The following is a 24943-nucleotide window of genomic DNA, read 5'->3' on the forward strand; positions in this document are numbered from 1 at the left end:
TTGTTGAGGTCACTGACTCTTGCCTAGCCCCCTTCCTTAAGGTGACTCTCTAGAAATAGAAGATACAGGCAATAGATCCCACAGTGGAAGAACAACAGTGCTACAGATACAAGAGGACTAAATTAGTGCTATATTTTCTCTAGACGACCACCTTAAGGAGGTGGGATATTCCAGGATGACCTTACAGAAGGGGGTGGGGTGAAGAGCTCTGCGCAGGCTCCGCTTTCTCTTCCTCAAGTTCTTCTAGACTGCTGGACTGTGAGCATTAGGAAAGATTCAGAACAGGAAGCAGAAAGATTTGTGTCATGCAACTGGAAATCCCTACCAGACCCAGTTCCCTTTCTGCAGAGTAGAGACTTCATCTGAGACCCTCAAGAATCAGCCCATCCTCCTGATTTACAGGGAAACCAGGAGGGAAATGTCTGATCAGGCAAGAAATTCTCTCCTCTTCTATCCAGGGGGTTTTGGATGAAGCATTAACTAGTCCATGTTGGTAGAAGAATTGAACATGTTGGAGGTAAATTGCATTACTTTGTCCTTGTGGGGTCCAGCCCCAGGGATTTATGAGAACAGGAAGAGGAAAGGAGAGCTGCCTCTGTTATTTTACCAGTGCCTGGTCTCATTAATAGGTGGAAGGTTCAGGATCAGGGTCTGCCAATGGTGCATTTATGCAGCCAGGAATGTGTGATGTTCCCAGCTTCATTAATGTATATACAAGTACTATGGGATTTCCTAACCTGCAGACAGGCTATTGCGACCCACTTGTGGCTGGTTAAAGTCCCCCAACAGTGCTCCCCACTTTCATTCCCACCTTTTGTGTGTTTTTAGCCAGATCTCTGTCCAGTTCCTCCATCTGACTCAGAGATGTGCAAGTTGGCCCACAGCATCTCCTCTTTTCCTCATGTCCCTTGTATTTTAGTCACTGTGATATCATTTTTCACATACAGAAATACTTGTCCCTTCTTCTCTGTCATCTCTGTACTTTCTAAAAACATTACAGCATCCTCCACGTTTCTGCTTTCCGACACTAAGCCACTTGCATCGCTCCCTCCCACGTCTTCAGCTGCTGCCTCTTTTTCCGTTCCAACTGCTAGATTCCCAATGTTTCTCTAAGAAAATATGTCCAAAATAACGTACTAGAGATCTAATCTCACAGAGCTTCTATAATAAGGTCTGTTAAACACAATGAAACTGTGGCTGAGTGTGTCCAGTTTTTGTTCCAGACATTGGTCACATTCAAGGATGTTGCTGGTTGTTTCTTGGAAGTGGAGTGGAACATTCTGGGAGAATGGCAGAAGGAGCTTTGCAAGAAGGTCATCAAGGAGATTCATGGGATCCTCATGTCACAAGGTAAATATGTCCTCTCTAACTACCACACAGGCACATTAGAAGTCAGTGGTTGAACAATCTCAGGTTCCAGGTACCATGAGCCTCTGAAATTTAGAGCCTGGCTTCTGATGCCATCCCATATCCAAAGGAGCCAGTGAAAGACCTTAAGATAGAGGCTTCTTACAAGACCAGCTGGAGGCTGTCTTCCGTTTTTATACAACAAAAATGTGGTACAGAAACCAGGGGGATGATTTAATTCTCAGATTTCTTGCAGAGAACTAAAATATTGAAATGTCAGCTGCACACTAGTCAGTTATACTGTACAATGTGTAACCCCCTTCGGATAGCAGCAGATGTCACCGAAAGCCTGACTGCTAATCCTCCATCTAGGAGGGCCTTGAAAAGAAATGTCTGTCCCAGCAATTCTCCAAGGTTCAATCTTACTCAAGTGGCAGTCTGTAGCTGCCTCTTCTCTCCAAGGTTTGTAGACAAGTACTCAAACCCAATATTTAGACATATACACACTTCTCCATCAGAAGAGAAAACAAGTGGAACCTCTACAGGGATTTTACAAATATAATTTAAAGACCATTTTTCTATTTCCTGTTGACAGGTTATTCAATTGTTAATCCTGATGTTCTACTCAAGATTAAAAAAGAAGATGAGAAATATTTTGCACAACACTGTGAATTGGAGGGAAAAGAAAACCTGATTGACCCCACCAAGAGTAAGCAGCTGCTTTAGATTTAAAGGGCTTTGCATTTTCAGATCACAGTAGGTGAACCACTGACATCAAACATTTAGGAGTCCTTTTACTAAGGTACTCTAATGAATTTAATGCACGCTAATGATTATTAGTGTTTGCTAAATGGTGAGAAGTCCATAGATATAAAATTGATATGCAAAATCGGTTAATGCACTTTATTAAAAGGACCCTTCAGAGACTTAAAATCTATTTCCTAATATAATATTATCAGATTCTTGCCGAATCATAACAGGCCTTCCGATTGTCACACCTGTTTTCTCAGTGAGTGTTAAACAAGAGGAAGATCTCCCCTCAGTGGATCATTCTGAATCAGAACTATCTGAACAGACTCTCCCTGCAATGAGTAAGTATAAAATTCCTCCTGCTCATCTTTACTGTGATCATTCGGGACCATTTAGGAATTCATTGTTAGTGAGATAAAGACATTATCCTTTCTCTTCCTCTCACTGTTTGTTCCTCTACTTTGATGAAGTAGGCTTTTTCCAGAGACACCGGAGGCACCTGATGGAGGTGGTGTCCTAAATGTAATGGTGTTGAGAAATCTGTATTGTTGAAAGGGTTGAAGTGGTGAAGAGGCTTCTCCGTTGTTGAGGGAGGAACCGTTTAATGAACATGGTACACTGTGACTTAGCAGTGGATTTTTTGAATTGCTCCTGAGGAAGGTCAAATTACAGTAGATAACACAATGAAGGTACAAAGTAGTAAATTTAAAATGAAGAAAATATTTCTTTAGTCAACGTGTAATTAAACTTTGGAATTCTTTGCCAGAGAATGTAGTAAAAGCATTTAGCTTACCAGGGTTTAAAAAAGGTTTGGCTAGCTTCCTAAAAGAAAACTTCATAAGCCATTATTAAAATGGACTTGGGGAAAATCCACTACTTATTTCTTGGATAAACAGCATAAAATGTATTGTACTGTTTTGGAGTCTTGCCAGGTACTTGTAACCTGGATTGGCCACTGTTGGAAACAGGATGCTGGGCTTGATGGTCCTTTGGTCTGCTCAGTGTGCTGCTGCGGCTAGGAAAGCGAATAGAATGTTGGGTATTATTAGGAAAGGTATGGAAAACAGGTGTGAGGATATTATAATGCCGTTGTATCGCTCCATGGTGCGACCGCACCTTGAGTATTGTGTTCAATTCTGGTCGCCGCATCTCAAGAAAGATATAGTAGAATTGGAAAAGGTGCAGCGAAGGGCGACTAAAATGATAGCGGGGATGGGACGACTTCCCTATGAAGAAAGACTAAGGAGGCTAGGGCTATTCAGCTTGGAGAAGAGACGGCTGAGGGGAGACATGATAGAGGTATATAAAATAATGAGTGGAGTAGAACAGGTGGATGTGAAGCGTCTGTTCACGCTTTCCAAAAATACTAGGACTAGGGGGCATGCGATTAAACTACAGTGTAGTAAATTTAAAACAAATCGGAGAAAATGTTTCTTCACCCAACGTGTAATTAAACTCTGGAATTCATTGCCGGAGAATGTGGTGAAGGCGGTTAGCTTAGCAGAGTTTAAAAAGGGGTTGGACGGTTTCCTAAAGGACAAGTCCATAAACCGCTACTGAATGGACTTGGAAAAATCCAAAATTCCAGGAATAACATGTATAGAATGTTTGTACATTTGGGAAGCTTGCCAGGTGCCCTTGGCCTGGATTGGCCGCTGTCATGGACAGGATGCTGGGCTCGATGGACCCTTGGTCTTTTCCCAGTATGGCATTACTTATGTACTTATGTACTTATAATAGAGGCAGGTACTCAATTTACATATAGGGAAATTCAGGAAATGTAAATTACATTCTCCATTTTCTCCCCATTGTTATCCAATACCAGATTCTCTCTCTTTGTTTTTGATTTTTTGAATCGTTCCATTTTTATTGAGGACTCACGTAGAACATCAAAAACAGTGAACTGTACAAACATTCTGTTCATATCTGAATTCTACTGCCCGTAGAAATTCCGATGTTCTATAACCCCCTGCCTCCGTCCATAAGCAGCAACTAAAATCCCCAAACCACCCAACTCTATATTCCTTCAAAGGCCAAAAGGAACCCTCCATCTTTAAATAGAAGATAAGATAAGCAGCCCTTTCCCTGTTGCTGTTCTTCTACCCTGGGAGGGAAGCTGGGTAAGGTTGATAAAGCTTTACAAGATGTATCAACCTTACCCTGCTTCCAGGTCGATTACCTTGCTCTTACACATAGCTAGTTCACCTTCCAAAAATGAATTTTAACAGATATCTCCCCTGTAAACTGACATAACTGAGTTAAGGAACTAGAGACAGTAGACTCCATTCTAGCCATAAGTCTCATAATTCTAAATTTCTCTCTTCCTTAGATGATTTAAGTGATATCGCACTCACCCTAAGAACACCAGAACAGGAAACTAGTTTAATAGGAACACTGTGATTTTTAATCTCTCTCCCACCCCCACCCCCCACACACACTTAATGAGACCCAAGGTAAATGTCTCAGGCAAGACAATATTAGCACCTGCATCCATAGAGACCATGACAGCCTAGAAGTTACTTATTTTATCGTGAATCTTGTACGAGGCCACAAAACGTCCCTTGGGACTGTTGCTCTTTTTTATTTTATGTTTTTTATTATTATATTTATTGATTTTAAATCATATCACAAGCATTACATCTTGTTAAGATAAACAGAAAGAAAAAACATTTTTTAGTACATTATTCTGCCAACATAATTCAACTTCTTTCTTAGACCACGATAATTGTAGTGGAGGGGCCGAGATACATTAGGAGTAAATCAAAAGAATAAGTTGGTTTTATTTTAAAGAAATAAGGCCTGGATTCACCCACAAAACATTTATATTGTGAATAACATGTTCTTAAACTAACAGAGGATCTATTTGTTCACTTTCTTCAAATCTATGAAATTTCTCAAGTGTTCAGGATCTAAGAATTGATATTTATTTTCCAGATATTTAATCTGACATTTAAAAGGATATGCCAGTATAAAATTAGCACCTAATGCCTTGACTTTGTCTCTCATTGCCAAGAAAGAACGCTGTCTTTCCTGGGTAGTCTTCACTACATCTGGATATATCCGAAGAGTTTCACCATAAAATGGTTTAGCCAAATTTCTAAAGTACAATTTTTTGATCATGTTCAAATCTTGTTCAAAGACCATTGAAACAAGGAGAGTTTGCCTCTCAAAAATCCCATCATTAGAATTTTCCAAGAGGGCCGATAGGTCCTGCAATCCTTCATTCCCCTCTATTCTCCTTTTAGGAACTGGTAGATAATATATTTTGTTGATTGGCGGTATTAAGTCTGAAGAAATAGATACATTTTCAACAAGGTATTTTTTAAACAACTCAAGAGCATTCATTTCAGAGGAGCAGGGGAAATTTAAAATCCGGAGGTTCAAATGCCTATTGTAATTTTCGATATTCTCAATTTTACGATGAATGATTGTTTTATCCTTAATCAATAAATCCGTTTTATTAATCAGCAGTGAGATATCTTGTTGAACCTGCGTTTTATTTGAAGAAGTTTCCTGTTTCAATGCCTCGAACGCGATAGTTAGCGAATCCAATTTACTCACTATTTGTGTAGTCTCCTGAGCAGCTTGAGTAACTATGGATGTTAAAGACCGAATCGCAGACGAAATAGATTCCAATGTTGGCGCCATGTTCTCCCCCACCGCCTTTGGAGTGTCTCCGCCGACTGGTAATTCTTGAGCAACGACTTCCGAATGCTCCTGGACCTCCAGACGCTCCCAGGCAGTTGCGGGGCATGGCGGCGGATTCACTTCTGGCGAGGACAATGATGTTTCTAAACCTTGTGGGGTTAGTGCTCCTTCACTTTCCCGCACTGCAGGTAAACGTTCGCCGGTCATTCGAGGGGTGCTTGTGGCAAATCGGTCCAGCGTCGTCTGAGTCGTCGTACCTGAAGCTGTCAGCGGTACGCTTCTTACGACGCCCTTTCTTTTACTATGAGGCATATTCTACGATAATTTCCAGGGATTGTTGCTCTTTAATAACTTCTCCACATCGACCACCTTCCCTAGAAGGATCTGTAAGTGACTCCAGTGGAGTTCCAGGAGGGAGGGGGTGATGAGCGAGGAATCAATACAATCAATGGTATTAAGCCACTTAGATTACTGCAACGGAATTTATGCAGGATGTAAAGAACTACTTACTAAGAAACTCCAGACCGCCCAGAACACAGCAGCCAGATTGATCTTATGTAAATCAAGATTTGAAAGTGCCAAACCCCTTCGTGAAAAATTACATTGGCTTCCCACCAAAGAACGTATTGCCTTCAAAGTCTGCACCCTGGTCCACAAAATTATTTACGGCGAAGTTCCAGGATACATGTCGAACCTAATAAATTTGCCATCCAGAAATAGAACCAGACTATCCCGAACTTATTTAAATTTACATTATCCAAACTGCAGTGGTCTCAAATATAAATCAGCATGCATCCAGCTTCTCTTATATAAGTACACAACTATGGAATGCACTGCCTAAAGCTGTGAAAACAATCCACATCCATTTTAACTTCAGGAAGTCACTGAAAACCATCTTGTTCCAGAAGGCATACCTCCCGGATCCAACTTAAACGCCTACATCTTGCGACACAACAAAACCATGGACCGTAGTGGACACTTATAACCATCCCTTCCTTAAACCTTTGTGCTTTAAACACATGATACTTTTATGACTACTTCTTTATTGTGTATTTGTATTCTACCGAACCGGAGCTCGCCTCCACGGTACTGTGTAAGCCACATTGAGCTTACAATTAAGTGGGAAAATGTGGGGTATAAATGTGATAAATAACTAAATAAATCAGACAGCGAAGCATCCAAAGGAGACTTCAGCAACATCAATAGCCCCACCCTTTACAGTCACCTTCTGAGAGTCAGAAGTGATAATACAGCTATCCATAGGTCCAATTAAAGGAATACCAGTAGCTTGTTTACAGTTTGCCTTCCGGTAGAAATTGCAATAATGATTTACATTCAGGAAGCGACTAACTGTGATGGTACGACAACAAGGAGTACAACCAAAGGTATTCTCCAATACAGAGGAACCCTTCACAGGGCTGCAAGGCTCCTTGCTGGCTTTGAGTCTCCTAAGGGGCTTCCTCTGTGGTCACACCCCTTTGAAAACATGCCCTTGGCCTTCATCTGTGGCCCATTACCAAGGGAGGGATCTGTTTTTATAGCATGAACACTGATGCCCAACAATGATGTTGGCTTAGGTAGGGCTCCATCGGATATTTCATGCCAGACTAGGGCACGGTGAAAAGGGTCCCCAACATAATTTTCCAGGATGGTTTAATTTCCTTTCTGTACCATTGTAACCCATTTTTAATGTTTTTGTTTGTTTTTTTGTGTTATTTTATTTTATACCATGCTTTCAGTAATTTTAGATTAAGGTATGTAATAAAGTGGAATAAGGAAAATGAAATGTATGCTTCTCTACTCCCAGGCCTGTCTTCTCCTCTCCTGACTTCCATGTTCCTGATAATAGCACTAGTATTGGGCCTTGAATAGACTGCAGACACCAAAGAGGTGTGATTAATAGGAGACTGCAGGAGCGTGCTTGTCCCATTATCTGGCCTGAAGCTAGTAGGTGGAGGTTGTCACCCTATCAATTACACTGAGTGTACCAAAATGACGGCAGCTGCATTGGGGAGAATTAAAACCTCCTTGAGTGAACAGGCTTCAGACATGTGACGTCACGCTGTCTCCAGTCCATCAAACCTCCTTGTCAGACACCTAGGGCTGTTTCTGCAGGCTTCATACCTCATGAATCCATCCAGGAGACAGACTCCCAGCATTTATACGCCGAATAGTAGGATTCTTCTCTCAGTCCTGGGGTGGGGAGAGTGCATTTTGTAACTTTGATCATGTTTCTGCCCCTCCCTTCTCGTTAAGAATTCTTTGGGAGTCAATATTTAAAACCATTTAACTGGGTAGGAAAGGCTCCTACCTAATTAAATAAAACAGAAAACTGAGGATAGGGTTAAATGGCTCTTTCTGATAATGAAGGAGGGTGTATAGTGGAGTGCCACAGGGATCTGTACTGGGACTGGTACTATTTAACATATTCAGGATATTGGAACGACAAGTGAGGTGATTAAGTTGTGAAAACATATGTGATCTGTGAAGTATCGCAGGAAGACCTTAGGAAACTGGAAGACTAGGCATCCAAATGGTAGATGAAATTTATTGTGGACAAATGCAAAGTGATGCACATTGGGAAGAATAATCTGAATCATAGTTACCTGATGCTAAGGTCCACCTTGGGAGTCAGCAGCCAAGAAAAAGATCTTGGGTGCCATTGTAGACAATATGCTGAAATCTTCTGCCCAGTGTGCAGCAAACTGCCAAAAAGAAAATGAGACAGGATGCTAGGTATTGTTAGGAAAGGTATGAAAAATAAGTCCAGAACATTATAATGCCTCTATATTGCTCCATGGTGTGACTTCATTCCGAGTATTGTGTTCAATTCTGGGAATTTGTTTTCACTGAAAGAATAGTTAAGCTCTGGAAGTCATTGCCAGAGGATGTGGTAACAGCGGTTAGCGTTTCTCGGTTTAAAAAAGGTTTGGACATGTTCCTGGAGGAAATGTCCACAGTCTGATATTGAGGTAGAGAAGTGGAAGCCTCTGCTTACCCTGGGACTGGTAGTAGAGAATTACACAGGGATGAAGTTTGTCCCTGCCCCGTCCCCATGAGCTCTGTCTGATCCTATCGCGCGCAAGCCTGGAACAGTTAAGATTTTACACTGACATTTTTTTAAAGTATAAAAGTACCTTAAAGTATAAAAAGAAACAATATTCTGTACATCTGTCATTTTATGTTTATGTCATGTTTATTGAACGTTGCGATAAAAATACAGCATTGGAGACCCAACAGGATACAAAAGCCAACCAATAGAGAAGTAAGCACACTGTTCCATCCCACCCACACCCCCATCCCCTGCTGCACTTATATTAAATTGTGAATTCTACTATTAGCCAACTTAGTTACATCAGATAACAAATGATGGCCTAAGGAAATGCGATGACCCCATTGAGATGATGTGACCTGCAGCACCTGCTCCCAAAAAGCTTGAACATCTGGAGAAGACCAAAACATGTGCCAAGAGTTGCAGGTGTAAGATGACACTTAGGACAGGCGCCTGTGGCACTGATCGTTGCCCAGAGAGCCCAAGCTGGAGACAGATGTAAGCGAAGGGCAAATTGATAGTGTAACTCCCATAGGACTGCATTACACACGCTCTTCTGCACACCCAGGAGCAGTCGTTAAGTTTTTCTCCCAAAATCTCCACTGAGAGCAGTGCTGAGCTCTTCTGTAGAATACTGCAGATACTTATGATGATACACCAAAGGCGCTCAATTCTGCGACCCGATGGTCAATGCCTCGTTAAGAGTCACTTGCACATCTTCGCATAAATGCTCCCACAGCAAACTGTGAATATAGTGACTGAGCCGGAGGTATGCAAAGTAATCAGTGGATGGCAGGGAAAAAGCTGTCCTCAAATCAGCAAAGACTTGAAAAGTATAGTTATTTCCAGTGGCTTCCATAGAATCGTAATGATTTAGCTGATTTCCAGTTGGTGGTGACTGGGGTACAGGAACCAGGTGAAGAACAGTCTGTGTTGAACAAATCCCGAGGACACAAATTTCTATTATGTTTACGCAGTAGCAGTATTTACTAGCTCTTGAGGAAAGGAGTTGCCCACCACAGTATTGAAATGATCACGCTCTGGAGTAACTTTTTAAATATATTTGTCCTATAATAGGCTTCCACAATGTCAAGCCTGACATTTTAATCCGATTTGAGCAAGAGGGATTCAGGACTGAGCCTCCAGGATGTGAGGAAAGAGGAAATCTGACCACCACAGGCACAAGTGAGGAACTGCAGGAAGCATGTGATGAAGCTTCGATTAAAGCTAGTGATGAGGTAATACCAGGGCTTTTTTTGTGCCAGTACGGTGTACTACACCCTTCCTCTCACTCCCCTACTTACTACAACGTCGGAATCGGCAGCGCGAACGGTGCAGGCAGCGATTGAGAGAGGCTGGCAGCGTCGGAGCTTCCCTCTGCGAGTCCTGCCTACGTTGTTTCAACTTCCTGTTTCCGTATAAGCAGGACTCGCAGAGGGAAGCTCCGACACTGCCAGCCTCTCTCAATCAATGCCTGCACTGTTTGCGCTGCTGAGTCCGACGCTGGCAGGCAGTGGAGAAGGAGGATGGGCTGGGAGAAAGAGGATGGTTTGGGTGAAGACAAATCGCTGGGCAGGGGAGAGAGGAGAATCGCTAGACATTGATGGGAGGGGAGGGCAGGGGAGAGAGGAGAATCGCTGGACATGGGAGGGGAGGGCAGGGAAGAGAGAATTGCTGGGCATGGATGGGATGGAAGGGGAGGGCAGGGAAGAGAGAAATGCTGGACAGGAAGGGCAGGGATGAGAGAATTGCTGGACATCGATGGGATGGCAGGGCAGTGATGAGAGAATTGCTGGACATGGAGAGGAGAGAGGAGAATCGCTGGACATGGATGGGAGGGGGGCAGGGAAGAGAGAATTGCTGAACATCGATGGGAGGAGAGGACAGGGATGAGAGAATTTCTGGACATGGAGGGGAGAGAGGAGAATCGCTGGACATGGATGGGAGGGGAGGGCACGGAAGAGAAAATTGCTGGACATGGATGGGAGGAGAGGGCAGGGGAGAGAGAATTGCTGGACATGGATGGGAGGGGCGGGAAGGGGAGAGAGGAGAATTGCTGGACATGGATGGGAGGGCAGGGGAGAGAGGAGAATCGCTGGAAATTAATGGGAGGGGAGGGCAGGGCAGGGGAGAGAGGAGAATCGCTGGACATGGAGGGGAGGGGAGGGGAGAGAGGAGAATCGCTGGACATGGAGGGGAGGGCAGGGAAGAGAGAATTGCTGGACATGGTTGGGAGGGGAGGGCACGGAAGAGAGGAGAATTGCTGGACATGGATGGCAGGGGAGGACAGGGGGCAAAGAAGAATCGCTGGACATGGATGGCAGGGGAGGACAGGGGGCAGAGAAGAATCACTGGACATGGATGGGAGGGGAGGGCAGGGGAAGGGGGAGACATACTGTACATGGATGGGAGGGGAGGTCAGGAAAGAGAGATTTGCAGGACATGGCTGGAAGGGGAGGGCAGGGGAGAGGAGAATCGTTGGACATGGATGAGAGAGGAGGGAAGGGGACAGAGGAGAATCGCTGGACATGGGAGGGGAGGGCAGGGGAGAGAGGAGACATGCTGGACATGGATGGAGGGAAAGCAAGAGAGGAAGGAGATGCACATGGATGGGAGGGCAGGGAAGAGAGGAGAAGTGCTGGATATGGATGGCGGGGAGGAAAGGAAAAAGAAGATGCACATGGATGGAGATGAGGGAAAGGAAAGAGAGGAGAAAAACTGCACATAGATGGAGAAAATAGGCAAAAGCTGGATCCATGTTATACTGCCAGTCAGTTCCACGGAGGAGGACCCAGCTTTTACTTATGGATGCAGGGCAAGAAATGAAGAAGAAAGGAGGAAAGTAAAGAAATAAATGGAAAGGAAGCCCTGGAAACGGAGTTAAGAGAACAGATAGAGAGCAGCAGAATCAGAGACTGGGACCAATATGGATAGAAAAACAAAGTCACCAGACAACAAAGGTAGAAAAAAATCATTTTATTTTCATTTTAGTGTTTGGAATATGTCCAATTTGAGAATTTACATCTGCTGTCTTCTTTTGCACTGGGTATACTGGAGCTGTAACAGTTTACAGAAATTATTTATAATGAAAAAAATCATGTTATTTTTTTCTCCTATACTAGTATAATATTTTCAGTGATGTCTGTTTATATGCGCCATGGCTGGTATAAGGGGTGTGGCTAATGTGGGTGTGGCTCATACGGGTGTAGCCATATGTGGTGACCCCGCCCATAATGGCCATAATGAGTACCGGCACCTTTTTTTTTTTGTACAAAAAATGCAGTGGGTAATACAAACTTTTTCTACAGGGAAGATGCCTACTCTGGACCAGGGATATTGAGACAATGGGTGTTTGTTCTATTTTTCTTATTTTGACTTCTCTCCGATCATTGTCAGTTCTGCCTTTTAGATGTATTCCTTTTGTGGAATGCATGGCATAGTGCAAGAAGCAATGTTATTGGATCCACTGAGGAACAGTGATCATAACACGATCAAGATTGAGCTAATATCTGGAGTGAAGCTACAAAGGAAATCTATTGTAGTAGTATTTAATTTTCGAAAGGGCAACATAATAAAATGAGGAAAATGGTTAAAAAGAAGCTAAAAGGTTCAGCTGCAAAGGCTAGGACTTTAAATCAAGCATGGGGTTGTTTAAAAATACCATCTCTGGACAAGTTCAAGATGGCTGCCGAATAAGACGGACGCGTTTTTCGCCTCTCTCTTACCTTAATAATATTGTGGATATGCCGAAAAGGAGGGGACGTGCTGCGGCGACTGCCTCCCAGCAGCCGAGGAATTTACCCTCTACAAGCTCGATTGAGCCATTTTTACAGAGAGCTGCAGGCATGGTTTCGACGTCGACGGGCGGCCCGCTCGCTCACACACTAGCTGGAGAAAGTGGAGTGAACGCAGGGCTGGAAGTTTCGCTGAGCCCGGACGGTAGAGACCCGCCTCCTCAACCAATTGGTAGCAGTTCTCCGATGAGCGCATACCCGACCGCGAAGACCGGAGAGTCAGGTAGCGGAGGGCAACGGGAGGCTTTACTATCCTCGACGGAAGGTTTGGGAAGTATATTAACTCCCACCTTAACTGCTCCCTTAGAGAGAAGACCTGCTGAGGAGACGGTAGGAACAAATGGGAATGTAAGCCTGATACACATTGCAACAGAAGAGATTTTTCCTTTTAAAAAACCAACTGAAGTAACTTTAGATAATCTTTGGCATCTAATTGTTGAACTAGGTAGGGCTTTATGCCCTCAGACAAAAAAAATGTCAGAAGAAATTGCCTTAATGGATGGGAAATTGAAGGAAGTAGAAACTAAAATTAACTCTGTGGCCTCACAAACTGAAAATCTTGAAAAAGAAATCCAACAGATACAAACTGTACAAACAACAACTGTTAAAGACTTGGTAAACCTAAGGAGAAAATCGGAGTTTCTTGAAAATACTCTTAAAAATAATAATTTACGTTTTATAAATTTTCCTTTACAGCCTCTGGTTTCTCCGCGGGAAATGCTCAGAAATTATTTTAAAGAAGTCCTTGAAATTGGTGAAGATCAATTCCCTCCTATCTCCCAGGTTTTTTACATCCCGGGTAAAAAAGAAGAACTTTCAAACACTCAGGCAATAGATGTCTCTGCATTATTAGAAAGTTCAGATAGTGAAAAATTTACTGCTTCAACTTTACTTGCCACGGTTGCGTTGACCTCAGACAAGTCATGGATATTAAAGAAATTTTTCCTAAAGAAAGAGAAAACTTTTAGAGGATTACAAACTCGAATATTTCCTGACTTGTCGAGGGACACGCAGAAGCGTAGGCAAAAGTTCCTGCAGTTAAAACAGGAGACGCTCCAATTAGGAGCAACGTTTTATTTAAAATATCCATGTAAATGTTTGGTTAACTATCAGAATGCTAAATATGTGTATTTTGACCCTTCCCAATTAAGTTCCTTTTTAACATCTAAGAGAACTCTATAAGTGAATATATACCTAGCCTGTAACGCTGAATTCTTGTTTTTGATTATAATTTATTTGAAATGTTTAATTTCTTTTCCTTATATCTCCAGTTATTCTCTTGAACTCCCCTTTTGTGGACTTTAAAGCATCTAAAAAGGAGATGTTTTTCTTTGTTCTATTTTGAAGAAATTTTTTCTTGTAAATTAGTATTCTTTAGCTGCTTTTTTCAGTCAAGTAAATTTACTTGTGATTTATTGAAATAATAATAAATAAAATAAATAAAAAAAAAAAAAAAAAAAATACCATCTCTGATTCTCAATAAACTTACTGCATTGGCTAGTTCTACTCCAGCAACTCATGCTGAATAAATAAGATCAATGTTCCTTGAATTTGGGAGTTGGAGGTTACTCAGGCAAAATGGGTGAGGGAGGGGGGTTGGGAGGGGAGGTAGTTTCTCTGTGTCATCCTATGTTAGTCCTTATAGGGAGAGGCACCTCACGGGGGTTGGGGAGAGGGCCAACAGATTATAGGCCTTCTGTTCTAACTCAGGGGGGTGCATAGGGTAACATAAAATTTAAGTTTTCGGTCACAGTTTGTGATGGAATGTTGAAATTTAATATTCACATGTTGCCTGCTCCTTGGTTTCAGATGACAGGGAAGGAATGATATTTGTAGTATGCACTAGATACATGTTATTAATATATTATTGAGTTTGATACGTTAAAATGGTTCTAGATGGAGGGGGGGAAATCAAAGATGGAAGGAATACAAAAATATTGAACACAGTCTGTGTATTGATTTTGGCATGCATCTCTCTGTATGTGATATGTTCAATAAAAATTGTTTCAACTTAAAAATACCATCTCGGAAGCCCAGAACAGATGCATTCCACGTATTTACCAAGGTGGTTAAAAGGTGAAATGAGAGTCTGTTAGAGCCAAAAAATGTCCTTCAGATAATGAAAAAAGGACACAAATGAAGAAAATAAGAAACAGCATAAGCACTGGCAAGTTAGATGCAAAGCATTGATAAAGAAGGCTAAAAGAGAATATGAAGAGAAACTTGCTGTAGAGGCAGAAATTCACAGTAACAACTTTTTCAGGTACATCACAAGCCAAAAGCCTGTGAAGGAATCCGTGGGGCCGTTAGATCATGAGGGAGCAGAGGAGGCACTCAGGGAGGACAAGGCCATAGTGGAGAGACTGAGTGTATAATTTGCTTCAAACTTTATGGAAGAAAATTTTCTCTCTACATTTATTTTTCTCCCAGTTACTACTTATGGCTCCAGTACACCTTTTCTTCTTGGTACTGTCCCTTCCTAATCTGTTTCTCCATCTGAAACCATTGTCCACCCTCTGTATTCATCAGCTCACCATCTCTTTTTTTTCCCTCTTCCTTTTTCTCAGCTCTCAACCTTCAACATTTCTTTCCTTCCATTCATCCATCTCCTTTCTATCTGAGTACATCTTGCTTTCGTTGCTGTCGTCATTCCTCTCCTACTCTTCTCCGTACTCTCTTGCTCCTTCTCCTGCTCTCCACTGGGGACATTAATCCCAATCCTGGTCCTCCACATGAACTCTCATCCTATTTGTGCAGGTCACACCGTGATATCTCTAATCTAATTTCTGTTGCTTTCCTCCCCCCTTCTTCACTGCCTTTCTCTTGCACTCTGTGGAATGCCCACTCTATCTATAACAAACTTTCCTGCATCCATGACCTCTTTATCTCTCGTACTCTCCATCTGCTTGCCCTAACTGAAACTTGACTTTACCCTGAAGACTCTGCTTCACTCGCTGCCCTATGCCATGGAGGTTATCTTTTCTCCCATACTCCTTGCCCGGTTGGCCTCGGAGGTGGTGTTGGGCTACTACTTTCACCCTCTTGTAGATTTCAATCTCTTCTTCCACCTTAGTCTCGCTGTTTTTCTTCCTTCAAAGTCCACTCCATCCGTCTATTTGCTCCTCTGCCTCTCCAAGTAACAGTCATTTATCGACCCCCTGATAAGTCCCTTTCTTCCTTTCTCACTGACTTTGATGCCTGGCTTTCCTTCTTTATTGAACCTTCATCTCCTTCCTTCATTCTTGGGGATTTTAACATTCATGCCAATGATCCCTCTGACTCTTATGCTTCTCAGTTTCTTGCTTTAACATCCTCTTTCAATCTTCAACTGTGCTCCACTGCCCTCACTCACCAGAACGGCCACTGTCCTCTTCTCAAACTGCTCACTCTCCAGTTTCTGTGCCTCAACTCTTCCCCTCTCTGACCATCATCTGATAACTTTCACACTTAAACACCCTCCTCCCCAGTCCCGTCCAATCTTAACCAATACATGTAGGAATCTTCAGGCTATTGACCCTTCTACTCTGTCCTCCAATGTTTCAAATCTCTTCTCTACCACTATGTTATCCAACTCTGTCAATGAGGCTGTCTCTTCCTATAATACTATTCTCTCCTCTGCTCTGGATACTCTCACTCCTCCCATTCCCTGTTCTGTAAAACGTACCAAACTCCAGCCTTGGCTGACCTCTAGAATCCGCCACCTACATTCCTGTGCCCACTCTGCCGAATGCCTTTGGCTGAAATCCCGTGCCTATGCTGGCTTCATACATTTCAAATTCTTGCTGACCTCCTTCCAGTCTGCTCTTTTACTTGCCAAACAGGACTATTACATCCAGTTGACAAATTCTCTTGGCTCAAACCCTCGACATCTGTTTGCCACACTGAACTCTCTCCTCAAAGTGCCTTCACCTCCAACTCCCCCTTCACTTTCTCCCCAGACTCTGGCTGAGTACTTTCAAAATAAGGTTCACAAGATTAAACTTGAATTCTCAACCAGGTCACCTCCACCTCTCCTTCCCTTAGTCCATTCTCTCAACCCTCCAACCCCTGCCTCCTTTTCTTCCTTTTCTGAAATCACTGAAGAGGAAATTACACATCTTCTTTCCTCCTCGAAACTACCTGTTCCTCTGATCCTATTCCCACCCATCTACTTAACACTATCTCTCCTACTGTCATCCCTTTTATCTGTCATATCCTCAATCTTTCACTTTCCACTGTGACTGTTCCTGATGCCTTCAAACATGCTGTAGTCACACCACTCCTTAAAAAAACCTTAATTGGACCCTACCTGTCCTTCCAACTATCGCCCCATCTCCCTCCTCCTTTCCTATCCAAGATACTTGAATGTGCTGTTCACCACTGTTGGCTTGACTTTCTTTCATCTCAAGCTCTTCTTAATCCACTTCAATCTTGCTTTCGGCCCCTTCATTCAACTGAAACAGTGCTTGCTGAAGTCTCCAATGATCTGTTCTTGGCCAGATCCAAAGGTCTCTATTCTATCCTCATCCTTCTCGATCTATCTGCTGCTTTTGACACTGTTGATCACAGCCTACTCCTTGATACGCTGTCCTCACTTGGATTTCAGGGCTCTGTTCTTTCCTGGTTTTTCTCTTATCTCTCCCAGCGTACCTTTAGTGTATACTCTAGTGGATCCTCCTCTACTTCTATCCCACTGTCAGTTGGTGTACCTCAGGGATCTATCTTGGGACCTCTTCTTTTCTCCATCTATACTTCTTCCCTTGGTACTCTGATCTCATGCCATGGTTTTCAGCATCATCTTTACACTGATGACTCCCAGATCTACCTCTCAACACCAGAAATCTCAGAAGAAATCCAGGCCAAAGTATCAGCCTGCCTGTTTGACATTGCTGCCTGGATGTCTCAGCGCCATCTGAAACTAAATATGACCAAGACTGAGCTTCTTATCTTTTCCCCTAACCCAACCTCTCCTCCTTACCCATTCTCTGTTTCTGTGGATAACACTCTCATCCTTCCTGTCTCATCAGCTCGTAACTTTGGGGTCATCTTCGACTCCTCCCTCTCCTTCTCTGCACATATTCAGCAGACTGCTAAAACCTGTGGTTTCTTTCTCTATAATATCAGCAAAATTCGCCCTTTCCTTTCGGAACACACTAACAGAACCCTCATCCACACTGTTATCACCTCTTGCTTAGACTATTGCAACTTGCTTCTCACAGGTCTCCCACTTAGCCAACTCTCTCCTCTTCAATCTGTTGAAAATTCTGCTGCACGACTAATATTCTGCCAGTGTCATTATGCTCATATTAGCCCTCTCCTCAAGTTGCTTCACTGGCTTCCTATCCGTTTCCGCATACAGTTCAAGCTCCTCTTATTGACTTATAAGTGCATTCTGCAGCTCCTCAGTATCTCTCCATTCTCCTCTCCCTACACTCCTCCCCGGGAACTCCGTTCACTGGGTAAATCTCTCTTATCTGCACCTTTCTCCTCCACCGCTAACTCCAGACTCCGTTCCTTTTATCTTGCTGCACCATATGCCTGGAATAGACTTCCTGAGCCGGTACGTCAAGCTCCATCTCTGGCCGTCTTCAAATCTAAGCTAAAAGGCCACCTTTTTGATGCTGCTTTTAACGCCTAACCCTTATTCACTTGTTCAGAACCCTTATTTTATCATCCTCACTTTAATATTCCCTTGTTTGTCCAGTTTGTCTGTCCTAATTAGATTGGAAGCTCTGTCGAGCAGGGACTGTCTTTTCATGTTCAAGTGTACAGCGCTGCTATAGAAATGATAAGTAGTAGTAGTAAGAAAATGTAAGCGATCTACCTATACTCATAGCAATATGTCTGCTAGTGCTACTGTTATAACATAGCTACTATGTAGCACATCACTAGTCAAAAAAACCTCCCCCATCCTAACATTTTTCATTTTTAATCCTAATTTTTTAATTAATATTTTTTATAAACTTTTTCTTTCAAAAAAAGATGCAAAAATCACTTAACTTGAATAAAGACCATTGTATTTAAACTTTAGCTGGAAAAAGACATGGCTTATTCTCTACGCAGCCCCTCCATTTCACTGGATACTGCTTCATCGGGAGTTGCCTTCTTTTGACCTTAGCGCCTTAAAATTCGACTTGTGTCTTCAAATTATATTTGACATCTTTATATTTCAACACCTCGATCTCTAATGTTTCAATCGCTGGATGAAGCAGTATCCAGTGAAACGGAGGGTCTTCTCAAAGCATAAGTGTGTCTATTTCCAGCTAAAGTTTAAATACAGTGGTCTTCATTATCGTTAAACAAGAGAGTACAGGTCTTCACTTAAGTGATTTTTGCATCTCTTTTTGAAAGACACGTGTTTATAAAAAATATTAATAGAAAAATTTGGATTAAAAATTCTAAATTTTAGAATGGGGAGGTTTTTTGACTAGTGATATGGTACATAGTAGCTATGTTATAATAGTAGCACTATTTTTCTGAACTCTTTCCTCCAAATACATTAAGAATATACATTTGGTTGCTAATAGTCAGCAAACATGTTGCTATTGAGTATTTGTACTTTTCAGTCTGCAAGCTAGTTCTTATATAGGAGATCTTCCTATACCAGAAATGATTTTCAAGGGTGATAATGTGGAGGAACTGAAAAATCTTGACGAATCTGGAAGATGTACTGACCCAAAAAGAAAAGAGTAGTGAATCACCTGGACCAGATGGCATGCATCCAAAGGTACTGAAAGAACTCAAACATGAAATTGCTGATCTGCGATTAGTAATCTGTAACCTGTCATTAAAATCATCCATAGTACCTGATGATGGGAGGGTGACCAACGTAAGGCCTATGCTTAAAAAATGTTCCAGGGGTGATCCAGGAAGGTACAGACCGGTAAGCCTGCTGTCACTGCTGGGCAAAATAGTGCAAACTGGTATAAAGATTAAAATTACAGAACACATAGATAAACACGGTTTAATGGGACAGAGTCAAAATGGATTCACAAAGGGATGTCTTGCCTCACCCATGTCTGTTTTATCATTCCCACTTTAGTAATTCCCTTATCCCTTATTTGTCCTGTTTGTCTGTCCTGATTAGATTGTAAGCTCTTTTGCTGCGCACATCTAGTAGCATTATAGAAATGATAATTAGAAGTAGTAGCATTTTGCTTCATTTCTTTGAAGGCGTGAATAAATATGTGGATAAAGGTGAACCGGTTGATGTATTGAGATTTTCAGAAAGCTTTTGACAAAGTTCCTCATGAGAGACTCCTGAGAAAATTAAAAGTCATGGGATAGAAATCAATGTCCTTCTGTGGATTAGGAATTGGTTATTGGACAGAAAACAGAGGGTAGGGTTAAATGACCATTTGTCTCAATGGAGGAGGGTGAATAGTGGAGTTCCGCAGGGATCTGTACTGGGACCGGTGCTATTTAACATATTTAGAAATGATCTGTGAAGAGATTAAATTTGTATTTGACACAAAACTATTCAAGGTTGTTAAACACATGCAGACTGTGAAAATTTTCAGGAAGATCTTAGGAAAGGAGAACTGGGCATCCAAATGCCAGATTAAAATTTAATGTGGACAAATGCAAAGTGATGCACATTGGGAAGAATAACCCAAATGACAGTTATCTAATGCTAGGGTCCACCTTCAGGGTCAGCACTCAAGAAGAAGATCTAGGTGTCATTGTAGACGATACGCTGAAATTATGATCTCAGTGTGTGTTGCAACCGCCAAAAAAGCAAACAGGATGCTTGGAATTATTTGGAGAGGGATGGTAAGTAAGACCAAGAATATTTTAATGCCTCTGTATCGGTCCATGGTGTGACCTCACCTTGAGTACTGTGTTTAATTCTGGTTTCCGTGTATATATATATATATATATATATATATATATATATATATATATATATATATATATATAAAGAGAGAGAGAGGAATTAGAAAAGGTTCAAAGAAGAATGATGAAAATGATAACGGGGGTGGAACCCCTCCCACATGAGGAAAGGCTAAAGAGGTTAGGGCTCTTCAGCTTGGAAAAGAGACGGCTGAGGGGTGGGGGTGGGATATGATTGAGGTCTACAAAATCCTGAGTGGTGTAGAATGAGTAGAAGTGAATCGAAATTTTTAATCTTGTAAAAAGCACAAAGACTAGGGGACACTCAAAGAAATTACATGGAAATACTTTTAAAACAAATAGGAGGAAACACTTTTTCACTCATTGAAGAGTTAAGTTCTGGAACTCTTTGCCAGAGGCAATTCTACACCTGGGTATCTCCATTTAGGTGCCCCAAGCACATGCAGTAGGATCCTTAGAGTCTGACTAGGTTCCGTTATCGAACACTGGCTTAACCTAATATGGACACGCCTAACATTTTAAGCAACTCAGTGTTACCAGCTGTAAGTGAGACCTAATTGACTTACCAGCACGAAATACCAAAAATTCGTCACGTACCTTCCTAAACCTCCACTACCCCAATATGTGGTATCTAAAACTTCCATCAGACAGTGTGTGTTTTCAGTATAATGGACACAACTCTGAAACAGTTTACCCTTGAAGTTGCATTGTGTGTAGCATTATTTGATTAAAAAAAAAAGGCTTGGCTGTTTTCTTTCTCTTACTCATTTTATTTTGAATGTTTTTCTGTTTCTGTTGTTTCTTTTTATGTGAACTATTATATATTTTTATTGTAAACCATCTAGAAGTATGTTGATAGGTGGTGGAAATTTAATAAAATGAACAGATAATGAAACTTTGACATAGGGTGTCCTGTTTGCTGTTCTAGGTATTGGTCACATTCAAGGATGTTGCTGCTTATTTCTCGGAAGTGGACTGGGACATTCTGGGTGAATGGCACAAGGAGCTGTACAAGAAGGTCATCAAGGAGATACATGACATCCTCATGTCACGAGGTAAATAGCACACAAGCACATTATGGAATCAGTGGTGTAAAAATCACAGGAATTAGATACCATGGGCACCTGAAATTTAGAACCTGGCTTCAGTGAAAGAAAATGTTGCTCTGTGCTGTAAGATAAAATGTAAACCTTAAGTAGAGGCTTCTCACAAGACCAGAGGACCAGTGAGAGGATTTACATCTCGGATTTCTTCTAAGAACTGTGACTTCTGCATAAGGTCATAACATGTCAACTGTATTGTACAATATGTAGCCCCTCCAAATGGAAACCAGAAGATTTGCACCTGCAATGCCTCTGGCTAGGAAGGCTATGAAGAGAAATCTCTGTACCAGAAAACCTCTATGATATAATCTTAATCAAGTGTTGGGCCACTGCTGCCTCTTCTCTCCAAGCTTTGTCAGACAAATACACACGTCTCATGATATCTATATATACATCTCCATCCACAAAACAAACACTGCTCCATCAGAACACGAAACAAATGGAACCTCTCCAGAGATTCTACAAATGCATTTTAAGAGTAATTTTCCTATTTGTTATTGTCAGGTTATTCAATTGTTAGTCCTGATGTTGTATTCAAGATTAAAAAGGAAGATGAGAAATATTTCACTCAACTATTTGAGTGGGAGGGAAAAGAAAATCCATATGACTCCACTAATGGTAAGTACATTTTTTGAATTTAATGGACTTTGCATTTTTAGATCACAGGAGATTGGTCATTAACATCAAACATTTGGACACTTAAAATCAGTTTCCTAATTTAATAGCAGCTCCTTAGTGAATCCTTGTAAATGTGTTTTCTTTTGATAGACCTTCCGGTTGTAGCGTCTGTGTTCTCACTGAGCATTAAACAAGAGGATGATCTCCCCTTCATGGAAAATCCTGAGTCAAAGGTGTCTGAACAGACTCACCCTTCTGTAACAAGTAAGTACAAAACTTCTCCTGACTAATGTCAGCTGAGAGCATTTAGGAATTCAACACTGGTGGGATAAAAGGCCATTGGTTTTTATTGTATCTTATTTTGTATCACATTTTTGAAATTTTTAGAAATTTTCAACATTTTCCTAATCTGAAATTGTAAAAAGGAAACAATACAGCAGCAATGTTGACAGAAAAGGAGATATCAAAAACTGATATGAATCAAAATGTACCACCATTAGTCCACAAAATTAAAGAAAGAAAAGTCATAAATCATGTATCCTACTGAAAACCTGCATATATGAACCCCTACTAACCAGTTGCCCTGAATGGTGGCCTGGTATTTGAGTACTGGCACCTTTTTCCCTAGAAAAAACACACTGGAAAAATGGATTTGGAAGAAATTACTTCAGAATTGTAAAGTTGCTGATAATAATCCAACATTTTCTGAGCAATTTTAGAATCAATATAATATGTAACTCCATCAGCATCTGTAATGTGAGAGATCCTAGAGCGATTTTATTTTAGCATGCGGCCTGCTTTGTTATGTTCTGTATAATAGAAGGACTTTTGCAGAAAAATAGATGACTCTGCTTCGTTACTTAAAATTGTATTGAATTTATACTTGACTTTAAGTAGCTTCTAATAGATACTGCAATCTTGCAAATACAAATAAGCATTTTCCAAAGATTTAATATTCTGCTCAAGATCATCCAGTTCCTACATTTTCTTTTTAGTCATTCCTGCTGTTTAATTGATTATAACTCCATGTATAGTAGCTTTATAAGCATCCCACCAAATATTTATAGGATAATCAGTAAAGTTGTAATTATTAAAACTTGAACTCTTGGCGGCCATTTTAAACAAGTGGCTGCATTTAGAGGATCAGAGGCAGTAGGCAGGAAAGCGTGGGGACCTTTCCTGCCCCGAAGCAAGCCACTAGACCACCAGGGTGATGCGAGGTATGTGTGAAGAGGACAGCCATGTTTTCAAGGTATTTATAAAGATCTTATGAGAAGGTAATTTAGTCGGTGACAAGTTTAATCTAATCGAACCCTGTCCTGGAAACGACCTCTTACTTGTAACACATAAACACATCATTAATGATGGAAGTTGAAATGGAATGTCATCTAAAGAATCCAAATCTCTTCAAGGCGTATTTAAAGTCAAAAATGGTTTCTGTAGGTTGGAGCCATCCCATTTGGTATTTTAAAAAACAACTCCTAGAATTTAAATAAAGAAGCCAGTGTAAGGTATATAAAAACGGGGTGACTCAGTTCATTATTGCACAACACTGTGAAATGGAGGGAAAAGAAAACTTGAATGACCCCAGCACCAGTAAGGGAATGTTTTGGAGTTAAAGGGTTTTGCATTTTCAGATCACAGGAGATGGGTCATCAACATCAAAGATATGGAAACTCAAAATCCATTTTCTAATATATGATTATTAGGGAACGCTGAATACTGCTAGATGTATTTTTTTTCTCATCCCAGGCTTTCCAATTGTAACGTCTGTGTTCTCATTGAACATTAAACAAGAGGAGGAAACCCCCATCATGGATCGTGCTGAATCAGAGACATCTGAACAGACTCACCCTCCTGTAACAGGCAAGTATAAAACTTACTTTTTATTTTATTTATTATCCATGTTTATAAAACTGTCTTATGGATTGCACATTAATATTATTCAACAAGTACAGTAGAATAAAGACAAGAAAGAACAGTAATACCAAGAAGATAAAATTTAAGATCAGCAAAATCCTTGTAAACAGAATAAAAATAAAAAAAACATTTTAAAACTGATTCAACAAAAACAATAAAAAACAAATTCAGTACAGGTGAAGGGAGATGAGAATAATCAGGTCTTGCCGAAGGACCTTTTACTGAAGTGCAGTCAGATTTTGCACTTAACGTGCCTTTACAGCCAATATTAACCTGTTCTTTATCACACATGAAGACTATTAATAATTAGTGCAGATGCTCTTAACGTCTCCTCCTAAGGATATAGTATGTACCCGTGCACTAGCTGGGACTTTAATAAAATATTCTCCACTTCTGTCCCACAGCTCAAATATTTCTAAATTTTCCTTCCGAAAATCTCAGCCAGTGTAACATGCCTGTGATCTTTTATGCCTCATCATCGGTATTTCAGTTATGATTTTTTATATACCAGACTTTATATGTAGAAATGGTATCTCAGTTCTCAGTGATGAGAAACCAGTGTAAAGAATATAAAGATACTGTACAATAAAATCAGATCAAAGACAGTCAATAACATACTGAAAATATAATAAACATTAAGTACATGGTAATAAAGCACAGAAAAACGTGATGCGATACTGTGGCGGGGTAGTTTTGATATGATTATATCTACAGGTGTCACGTATGTGTGAGTACAGTAGTTTTTTGGTGGGTTTGGGATGGCTTACACTTTCCACCACAAGTGTAACAGAGTGAGATATGGGCCTGGGTCCCCTTCTCTACAGTACACTACACCGACCACTAAGCTACTCCAGGGACCTGCTTCCTGCTGTAATAGG

At 41.2% G+C, this 24943-nt stretch overlaps 1 protein-coding gene across 1 annotated transcript; it reads left to right on the top strand.

Moving 5' to 3' along the window:
- Positions 1–252: 252 nt before the first annotated feature.
- On the top strand, positions 253–22208 carry LOC115464535 (zinc finger protein 777-like). Its single transcript, XM_030194901.1, has 8 exons — positions 253–517; positions 1224–1350; positions 1943–2056; positions 2358–2438; positions 9875–10035; positions 21353–21479; positions 22032–22057; positions 22194–22208. Exons 1-8 carry the CDS (start codon positions 488–490, stop codon positions 22206–22208), a joined length of 681 nt encoding a protein of 226 aa, XP_030050761.1. The 5' UTR covers positions 253–487.
- The last annotated feature ends 2735 nt before the right edge of the window (positions 22209–24943 follow it).

Source organism: Microcaecilia unicolor, chromosome 3, assembly GCF_901765095.1.
Source record: "Microcaecilia unicolor chromosome 3, aMicUni1.1, whole genome shotgun sequence".
Classification (NCBI taxonomy): Eukaryota; Metazoa; Chordata; class Amphibia; order Gymnophiona; family Siphonopidae; genus Microcaecilia; species Microcaecilia unicolor.